The 11,283-nt window shown below is 41.2% G+C and overlaps 1 protein-coding gene across 1 annotated transcript in view; it reads right to left on the minus strand.

The window, feature by feature from the left end:
- Positions 1-11,283, minus strand: part of rptor (regulatory associated protein of MTOR, complex 1) — a 153,715-nt gene that overhangs the window by 38,577 nt on the left and 103,855 nt on the right. Inside the window, 6 exon segments of the mRNA XM_047342165.1 lie at positions 2,636-2,791; positions 5,131-5,271; positions 6,207-6,327; positions 6,985-7,125; positions 9,004-9,200; positions 9,203-9,270. Coding sequence (XP_047198121.1) covers positions 2,636-2,791; positions 5,131-5,271; positions 6,207-6,327; positions 6,985-7,125; positions 9,004-9,200; positions 9,203-9,270 — 824 coding nt within the window.

The following is an 11,283-nucleotide window of genomic DNA, read 5'->3' on the forward strand; positions in this document are numbered from 1 at the left end:
CACAGGATATCACCTCTGAAACTCTGTCCTTCTGGTTTCCTGCAGGTAATGCATGTCAAGTTGCTGCTGCATTTAGGATATATGGTTTCAATTTGTTCCAACCTGCTATAGCCTACTATTAAACAACAGCCCACTTTACCTGTCAAAATTTCTTTTTTGTTCGCTTGCAGTGTTAAAACACAGATGTGATGGCACTCAGAATGAATGCTGTTGTGTTGCATTAGGAAAACTTTTATATTTTTCTGGCGAGATGAAAAACAAATCTCAGAGGGTCTGACAAAAAACAACTTCAAACCAAACCAACCACAAGCAAATGAGTTAACAACTAAAATATACCCTGTTCCAGAGCTGAGGAGTCAGTAAAAGCTTGGCACCTCATGCCAGTATGAAGGCTCAACAAGCAGCTTGAAAAAGCTAAATTTGTCAGATAAAAATGCATTAGAGCAAACGCTGTGCTAGGTTGTTTTTATTGTTGTCTTTTCCTGTCTTTTATTTCTAAGCTGTGATGTTCCTTGCTATCTGGACACCACTAGAGAACCATCCTTTTGCAGATGACCAACAGGGCCAAGATTTTGTTCGAGCGTGATTATCTCTGGATTAGTTATAAAAACTGAGCTGATGCCATAGAGGGAAAAGGTAGAGATTAAAAGTGAGTAAGCGACGAAGGAAATCGTGCAATTGTATTTATACAGCAAATTGAATTCAAAGTAAAACTAGGTTGTTTCCTCAATATTGACCAATATTGATGCTGAGATTGACTGGGTCAGTACACCTGGATTAGGGGGGCTTTCATTTAAGCAACAAGTCAAAAGGACATTTCGCTATGTCTAACCCATGTAAGTTAAATTCAGCTCCCTCCTGCATTTTCCAACAACAGAAAAAGGAAACACAATACAAAAAGTACAAAGTGGGTCATGCCAGGGCAGCTGGGAGATTACGAGACATTTGTAACTTACAATAAAAAAAGAGAAAGGAAGAAAAATGGGAATCACCAGTTTCACTTTCCCTTTTTCCCCATAGTGCAAGTGAGTTTATGGTTTTCCTGCTCGCACACACGCTGGCTGTCAGGACGCATGGTGGAGCCCGCCAATCACCTGGGAGCACTGGTAAGTGAGCGGGTTCAACTTCGGCGTGTACAAGGAAAAGCACTTTAATGCACCTTTCCCCACCCTCAGTTATGCTGTACTTCACACATCTAAAACCTTATTCACCCTTGTTCTATTCTTGGACTGGAATTTTCTCTCTGTCCTTGCCGTCGTTTGAGGGGTTTCACCCTCTCGGGGGTGCCCCGACTCAAGGTGTCTCTCTCTAGTGGAAGCTCTTTCTAATGTTGATTTTTATCCCGGAAATTTTCTCTCATGTGCTGTCCTCATGGGACTGGATAAGGGCTTCTATGTGTTGAACCATGCAAACCTGCCCCAGTTACAGTCTGCAGCCTGCAGTAATCACCCTACTGGGTCCATCTGCATAACTGAAGCTGACCTCTACATGAGCAATTAGCATGCTGTCCACAGTAGAGAAACATTATGCAAAATGTATATTATGATGACATCATGAATCAATTAATAGTTGACGAGGCTAACATGTTACCAAACAATAGCCTGGTTACACACACAGCCCTCACAAAGCAGAATTAGTATTAATTTACTGTTGTGTTGCTGATTCATCATCAATTTTCTTTTTAGTTTCCAGAAAAGAAAATGGGTCTTTAGCTTGCTGGCTGCTTCATCAGTCTTTGCTTGCTTTGTCTTTGTGATACTTCAGCAATCACTGCACTTTTATAAAGCTGAACTAAGCCAATAGAAGCCAATACTGGCCAGAAATTAGGCGGGGGTGGTACTGAGCCATCACACGACCGCCCGGGCCAAAGTGTGCATAGTCCGGCCACAACATCACCAAGCATGTTTTACAGTTTTACCAGCTCTGTCAGTAATTCACTGCTCCTCTCTGTGTCTCTATCATTCAATCTGTCAACCGAATCAAGCCAGACCGCCTTCCCCAGCTATCCATATATTGACGAAGTTAACAAATTCTGTTGTTTTTACCCAGTGGGTGAACAATTCTCCATGCTGGAAAACCAATATGTCCAATATGTCATTTTGATAAGTCCTCAGTAAAGGTCAAAATCAACAAATGCTGGAACATACAGTTCCCATCATGCAACCTGATAATATCTTTACTTAACTCCCGGGTCCAGTCAAAGCTAGGGTTCGTAATCCTGCAAACGCTGGCAAGAGCAGGCGACACTTTGAAAATATTCAACCAATACATCCTGACCCCTCCCATAAGTCGTCAAAGATGAGCCCCTAAAACATATGAACGTACACTGGCTGACAACTGCGAGAAGAAGACTTCAGTGAAGCCGTCGCATATTTTGGCCTATCGTCTCTGCTTCAGCTATGTATGTCTGTGCAGGTGAACACATGTGCAGTGTGAGCCTACAGTGTTCATTACAGTCATGCGAGGGCCACAGGCACCTTCACCTAGCTAAATCACATCACTATGACATTATCAGGGTTATCAGTGTACAACTGTGTCATCATGACGAGTAGACTCACCTTTAGGTGTAAAACTGATGCAGTTAAACATTTAGTTAAAGATGAATGAGTAACAAAATTGAATTGATTTGAATTACCTATGAGAGAGTTGAGGGAAGAATAGGAGGACACCCGTCGCATTTTGTCGATGGTCTCAAAGGACAGGATGTACTCATCATTGTCGGGGCTCCCTAGGGTGCTGCTGGCGCTGCTGCTGGTGCTCAGGTTACCAGGAGAGAAAGCTGCTGGTCCACCTGAATGAATGAAAACACACACACACACACACACACTAAAGCCTTAGATTCCATCAGCAAAACACACAAGTGTTCAACACACCAAGAGGCTCCTATTTTGTTTAGAAAGCTCTTTAGCTGCTGTAAAAGGGCTCTATAAATAAACTGTTATAGTTTCATTTGTTGTAAAAAGACAAAAACAAATCCAAGAGCCAAATCAAAAACAAATAGAGTGTGAGATGTGTAAACAGTCCTTATATTTGGAGCCAACATTCCAACACAAGAACCTGCTCATACCTTAATTTGATCTGTCAGCCTCAGTCACCTCCTGCTGTAAATCTCCATATCAGCAAACATTACTCTGACTCATACAAAACCAATCGCACATGCATCCTCCACACTGACTGCAGGCTGAAATGTGGAAATTGGGATTGGTGGAGAATGGAGATACGCTCTGCGCTTATTGATGATAAACACCACTGCATATTGGAATAAGCATGGAGAATGTGAATTAGAAATGGTATCAGCAGTAGGTTATGCTCTCCACCAAGAGCCAGTGATTGAGCTCCACTCAGGGCTTATGCATTACGCTGTCAGCGGCAGACAGAGGGGGCAAAGCTAGCATTAGCTGAATCAATGAAATGTGGCCCAAACTGTGTTGAGAGCTTAGTTTGGATAGCAGGTCATGTGATCCAAATGCTGTGAACATAGATGTTTGGGTGGCATGATTATGGGCTCATTAATAATCATTTAGCCAAATATTAAACTCATTAATTACAATTCTATTACGAGACATAAAACATGTCAACGATTACTGTGGAACTCAAACCACAGACAGACATTTTCCTAGTGAAAGCTGTGTCTCTTCTTGAAGCTAAAGCCTTCTACATGCCCCCATTGAATGTAGTGAAATTACAGGGGAGTATAGGTTCAAAGAGAATGCAGATACAGGGGAGTGTTTTAATTGCAGCTGCAACTATTCTTGGGAAGCAGAGATAATTGTAGTTGTCTGTGATCAGTGACTGTGACCGTCACAGCAAAAAGCACAGAGCAACTGGATAGAGAAAATAAAATCCCAAAAGAGTGAGTTTTTAAATTTTTCTTGCTCATGGTGGATACAACAGTTAACTTTCCCTGTTAGAACTCTGTAAGCTTGTTGCAACAGACCTGCGGTTCAGCACCATGGACAGCTCCCAGTTTCCACTGGTGCCCAGGCAGATGAGGTGAGATTTGTACTGTAATGCTGGTGCTGAAAGCTAGAGAGGAACTTTGAAGTAAAGTTTCCATAAGACCTGATCATATTCCAGGACAGGCGGATATGCAAGCACTTCTATACATACCACAATCATGGGTATGTGTACATAGACGCATTCCACACATTTGCAGTGGGTGATGGCGAGAAGAAAAGTTCCTTTGATTGTTATATTGGACTGAATAGCTCAGGCTACATCCACACTTCTAAGTTTTTGTTTGAAAATGCATCAACCTTGTTACGGACATGCCATGTGTCCACACTACAATGTCTGGAGTTTTAGAGCTGCTAAAACAGAGAAGTTTGGAAACTCTGCTGGCCCCATTTTTGTTTGAAATCTCCAGGGCAGCGTGTCAGTCTGGACTGGCAGAAAGTAGACACTCAAAACCACTTGCTGATTGTATATTTCAGGTGCGGTGTAGCCTTCACTCCTATCACAGGCTCATATCACATCACTTAAAGAAAATAACTACTTCTACCAGTGTAGAACGCGAAATGGATAATAAATCCTGTATTATACAATGATACAACTGCTTGCAATTGCTGTTTCCTGTTTGTAGCCTTGCTCTTTCTGCAACCAACAACCAATGCTTCCTGTTTACACCAGCACACGCATGCTCAGTGTACGCAAGTGGCCACATGTTATGCATTTGGATGCAGCCTAAAACAACTCTAACAACAAGGACAGGGCCAAGTATGGGCAGTATACTGTGCATATTTGCAAAAAACAAGCGGCCAGTTTAGCACAGTCAGCCCATTTGTAGAACAGTCAGTCCACACTGTCTCAGATTCGTACACATTCGTAAAATAAAGCCACAGGTGTAAGTGCAGCATTATTCCAAAAAAGGAGAAATATCAACACTCAAAAAATGGAAAAATTATCTCTGTCTGGCAAACTGGCCGCAGCCTCTGGTGCTTGTGAGACTCACTAAGCCGCTCTAAAGAACTGCAATGATAGAATTAAGTAGTTAGCCTGAGGACTGTTCCATCCACAGTCCACAGCTGACGTGGTGGAGGGAAACCTGAAGGTGCTACTGGCCTCTGCTTGGATTCATTGCTTTCACTCAGCTAAATAAACCTCATCCTTCATTTTGATCTGTCCTCCTACCCTCTTCATTGAGGTTGAGGTTCTGCAGGCTCTTGTTCAGGTTGCGGGCAGTGGTAGCAGCTCGGATGTTGGTATAAGAGTTGACCGATCTCAGCCGTGGGATGGCCGGGCTGTCCCTCACTGGAGTCAGGTTACCAGGCTCTGGATGTTAAAACAGGACACACATTAGGCCAGGTCCAACACCGATGAAAATAAATAGAACGAAAAACAATCATTGGTCAGAGATGACTCGTTCAAGGACGACATTCTTCTCTCATTATAAAGAAACTTGTTAACCCCAAACTTACCAAAAAACTATTGAAAGTTACTCTTATGAACACTTTCTCATTATTGAATACAGTAACTAAAGGTGTGAACTACCAGATTTACTGTACAAGGTCGTTGCTTAACTGAATTCCCAGTCTATGGTTATATAGAGATTAAACTACAGTGGGAACACAACCTGGGCAGATCACATGATTTCCTGTCGTGGACATGCAGTGCTCACACAAATTAAGATAATGTCTTAAATACAATTTATGTCTCATGATAATTGCTCTCAGCTTCAGATGACTTGGTTGTGCCCTGATCTGCATAACAGCACATTGAACCACATCCTGCTCTTGCTTCATTTAATTTCAGTGACAAAAATCCCAAATCCTCTTGTCATTCTGAGTGGTTGAACGATTTCACGTCTCATTCAGGTCCCTTGGATTGTATTGCATCAACATATGACTTTTTATGCTTTTGAATAACATCTCTCTGTTTATCGTAATACTCCTGGCTTTTTATCATATTGTTGTAGCCTGTTTGAGATGGAGGGATGGGTTTTAGAGAGCAGAAGTATTCTCAGTGGAAGGTTCTGGCATTATTTTGTATATAATTTCCAAAATTTACAGTTACAGAAGAACGACTCAATACAGCAACACTCAAGTGCTTTCAAACTAAACCATAACCTTCAGTTAGTTAACTGCTGGGTCTCTTCTACACTGATCCATAGTCACAGGAACATGTTGAAAGCACCTCCAGGATTTACACATATTACTCTTAGCAGGTGATTCACAAACCATTTGTGTGTCTTTGTGTGTCTTGAATACCTGCGGTGTTAGCTGGTGATGGCACTGTGTAGTTCTTCTCTTCCTCTATAAACTGGAGGGCGACTGTACAGAAGTTGCTTTCATACTGGACAACCAGGTGACTCAGTGCTACAACCAGCTCCTGTCGAACGAAAAAAAACAACAAAGTGATCTTTCAGTACTAGTATGATTAGATCAAAAGATAAATCCAAACAATTATATGAAAATGTTTTAAACACATCGCTGCAGGTCTGTTTTTTCCAAGAGAAGTCAACAGGCTGATGAGATGATTGAGACCACTCATGTCTTTATGTTGAGAACAGAGACTTAGCTGAACTGCGTAAGTTAATGTGAAAACAGGGAGGGATGAAAAAGCTCTAAAGCTCAACGATTAACATGCTGTATCTTGTTAAGTTAATTCAAACGCAAATGCAGAAATGGTATGCACTATATTGAGAGACATTCTAATTACTTCTGAATAAAACACAAGCATGAGAGTATTGATCTTCTCATGTGACTCTCAGGAAGAAAGATAATGCAATTCCTAAAATGCTTTGTTATTACATAATACAGAATGTGCTGGTAAACTGAACTGAATTAATAGTCTTTATACACCATAAAATAATCTATGAAATATAACTGGTCTTTGTGAGTCTGCAGTGTAGTGTCCTCCAGCAAAAGCCTTTCTACTGTTCAGATATTTTGTAACCACAGTTTCTATTTTCATCTGGTATTTCATTTGTTTGTCACACTAATAATATGAAACTAAATGTGTGTGTGTGTGTGGCAGTGATCTGACCTTGCGGACCACAGGGCTGCCATCATTGATGAGTTGGGCCAGCATCATGGCCACGTTGTGATCAATGGTGGTTGAGTGATCTGTCCTCTCAGCAGAGTTTCCCACAAACGTCCCCAGAGCAAAGACGGCTGCGCATCTCACCTGCAGCGACACACACGCAGTACACTGCGTTTCAGTATACTCTTCTCTCAGTTCAATATAGCTGTTACATAAAAAATAAAGCTTTCTGTTACAGCTGGATATTTCCAAGTCATCACCACAGCAACTTTTTTAATCTTGTGATGCTACAGCACACAGCTGCTTTGATAGGGTTTGCTTTGCTCTGATGAAAATGATCAGCTGAAACATTTCACATCAACATATTGTTTATTTTCTTCCTAAAACCTGAAATAAAATATGATAAAGGGACTTTGATTTGAGAGCTAATTAGAAGAGACGAATGCAACACTGAAAGCATCTTAATCTGCCATCTTCACTCAGGATTTCTCAGATTCATCGTTATGCACCAAAACAAATCAGAGTCAGAATATAGTTAACAGCTATCCGATCTAATACAGTCCAATAGAACTATTCACTTTGATTGGTTTTCGACAGTTCCAACAAAAGATGGACATTTAGGCATTTTCTGAGAGTTGAACATTATAAATTTTACAAAGGTTGTAATTGCGGCATGTTGTATTGGTTTGTGTTTGACTGTACAGATAGTTATGGTATTATATCCAGCTCCTGCACATGTCTTACCAACAATGAGCCAACATCAACTTTTACATAAAAGAAAACGCAAACAGAAAAGATATAACCAGGAAGACGCCTTATTGTGAATAAAAGCTCCGGGACAAGAGGGCAGCATAAACACAGGCTTACAACAATAAATCCATAACATACAAAATAAAGACGAAAAGAAAAATGTGTCACATTCTGCACAGAGAAACATCAGCAATATCCAATTTAAATGCACATTCAGCTTTATGAGTTTTTAAAGATACAATCAACAAAAGCATTCAGTGTGTGTGTGTTTTGAAGTGAGTCACAAGCTGTGACTAAACAAAAGTGGTGTCTTGGTTCTGTCCCCTCAGACTTAAACTTAATTAAACACTCTGTTTAGTCTCTGATCTCTGCTCCTCTTTCACTCAACTACTTGTCACTTTCTTCACAAGGCTCTGGGGAACACACACACACACACACACACACACACACACACACACACACACACACACACACACACACACACACACACACACACACACACACACACACACACACACACACACACACACACACACACACACACCACCTGGAAAGAACTAAAGTGCAGCAATATATTTGTAAATGTGCCATTTTCCTTACAATTTGATGTCAATTATTATCAGTCAGTCTCCTGTGACCTTAAATAACTCTTACTCATACACTGAATGCAAACTAAATGCACAGCCTGGAAATGCAGCTGAAAAGAATTGTGTGTCTTTGTGTTTGTGTTTATGTGTGTGTGTGTGTGTGCAGACCTCTGTTTCCAACCTATGGCCGTAGCAGCTGCCTGTCCAAGGGAAAGAGGAAGTTTCTGGTAGAGACAGATGTTCCTTGTGTGTGAATGAATACAAATTATGTGTTTTTGTGTGAGTGGGGCCACAAAGTGTCTGGGTGAATTTCAGGGCAAACTCTTTGTCACTGTCCCTCTGGTCTTCACACGACCCAGTCAGATGTCGACCATCCTGTTTTAACACAGTGGGCAAAAACTCTGCTCTGCACTCTCTGTGATACATGTGTGACGCCATGTAATCTACTTTTCTCTAAATTCATCACAAAGAAAAATCTTGACATATAATCTCAAGCCAAATTTAGTACAAATGGTGCTTGACAAGATTAATTCCTACAAATAACCAAAATGTGATTCAAGTATTTGTAAAATAATTTGATACCTCCTCTTAATTTGCCGTGTTCTAAGGCAAGATTTGGAGAGTGACTACAAACACCCCTGGTAACTTCTTAAATGTATCAGAACTCAGGAGTAAACCTCCTCACCTCAGGGATGGGATCTGACAACAGGGTGTAGAGCTTCTCGTGGGCGCTGTCTCGGACACCACACCAGCGCGCCGGGTCGAAGTTCTGCCAGATGCGGCCAAGACAAATGGCCACCCACTGACGGAGCAAGGGATGGGGGTCTGACAGCTGCTCCAGGCAGTTGGCTATCAGATTGCCCTGCAGACAGGCCTCCTGGTATGGAAAGAGGAGGGCAAGAGAAGGAGGATGTGGATGGAAAATAGTGAATGTGAGAGAGATTCAGTTGCTCTGATGCCCCATCCATTATCTGTACAGCTTATCCTTTAAGGGTTGTGGGGGGGGGGACCTGGAATCAATCCCACCTGACATTGGGCACGAGGCAGGGAACACCCTGGAAAGGTTGCCAGTGTATCACAGGGCCAAGATATATAGTTAAACAACTATTCACGCTCGCATTCACACCTACGGTCATCTGAGGGGCTCCAATTGACCCAACCCCGATCTGCATGTTTTTGGATCGTGGGAGGAATCCGGAGTAACCAGAGAAATCCCATGTAGACGCAGAAAAAACATACAAACTGCTCACAGAAAGATCCATACTGGGAACCTTCTTTCTGTGAGGCGACGGTGCTACCCACCCTGTGCCACCATTGTTCAGATGTGCCCTTTGTAATTTGGGGGTTTAAAAATTGGTTAATACCTGTTAGTTATGAGGTAAGAACAGTGAAAAGCATATTTTTGATATTTTCCTTTGAGTTATTAACTTTTCACTTTTGCTCTTCCAGAATAGACACGAAGAGTGTAGACCTGGACAAATCATGGTCATCAACAAGTACCTTGCAGTTTTTAATAATTAATAACAATACGGGCCGTACAGAGGCTTCAGGCTGGGAGCAGAGTTGTAATTTATAAGCCAGTTAATCACTAACCTGTAACCTCACACTATGTGATGTACAAAAAGATTATGATGCTCTGCAGCAGACGGACTTATTCCCCTGAACCCACCAGCCTACTTCAAAGCCTTTTTGTGAACAAAAGGTAATTTGTCCATTAAAGTTTGAGTCAGTGTTAATATCTGAAGGGAAAGCTGGTGTGATTTATTCAAATCATTTTAAAACTTAGTGAGTACTCCCCTTCACTGTTTTCAATAGCCTTTTTTCTTTCTTCTTTTCGTGAGGTGACACAAGTACGGGGCTTGATTTGACAGTAATGGATGGCTCGGTTGGAATTACATGTTCTACTGCGTCAACATAATGTACAGTCCCTGAACACGTTGTTATTCTTCCCATACAAAAGCTTATTATGGTTTATGTTTGTTAAAACTCTCTAAAAGGGTTTTAATAAAACTACATGTTTATTACTGAGGTGGACTGTGAGAACAAGCTGGAGGACCTGGAGGAAAATCCATGCATACATGGGAAGAACACGCAAACTTCATACAGAAAGACCCCGACTGAATTGGGATTCGAACCAGGCACAGTTAAATTCATACTTCGGACAGTGTCAGTCAAAACTGAACATTATTATCTCCACAAGGCAAGAATTCATGGCTGAGCTGCTGTAATGGCTGACGGAAAGTGCAACACGTAGTTGAACTGTATGAATGTGTGTTTGAGAATGGGTGACTGGTAAAACTGTACCGTAAAGAGCTTTGACTGATCATCAAGACTAGAAATCTAGCCAGCTATTTAAATAGCAAATAATAACAGACCATTTACAACAACAGTCATGCTGAGCTTCCATTTTCATAAAGAGCATTCTCCATTTTCATGTCACTATTTTTTACCAATCACTACTTGGCAGATGTTTTATTGAACTTTATATTAATGAAATAAAATATAAAGTTTGGCCAATTTCCACATATGTTTCACAAGGGGTGGGATTCAGGGTACCTGCAGTGTTGTGCTTAATTAAGTCCAGTTTGTTACAGTTTGGTGGTTTTTTCAATCTGTTTAACTAGTATGAATAAATGTGCAACACGCCCTGCAGCTGTTTCACATTAAAAGCAAACCAGGAAAGAAAAGGATGTATTCTCGAGCTGAAAATAATATGCAAGACATTTTGAAGTGTTCTTTGTATTTGCTGAATAATTCCGGCTTTGATAAACTGCAGCCAATGGAAAGCAGTGTTCTTGTTAGAAACTCGGAGCAGCAGAGTGGTGAATGTAACAACAGGATGTTGTTCAACTGATGTGGTTTTTGCTTACACTGATGTAAATAAGGATGTTCATGGTTAAGTGCTTCAAAGCTCAGCACCCAGATGAAACTCAAAAAGTTACCTGTGAACTTAAAAGCCTTTAAA

The sequence above is a fragment of the Hippoglossus stenolepis genome, chromosome 2 (assembly GCF_022539355.2).
Source record: "Hippoglossus stenolepis isolate QCI-W04-F060 chromosome 2, HSTE1.2, whole genome shotgun sequence".
In the NCBI taxonomy this organism is placed as follows: Eukaryota; Metazoa; Chordata; class Actinopteri; order Pleuronectiformes; family Pleuronectidae; genus Hippoglossus; species Hippoglossus stenolepis.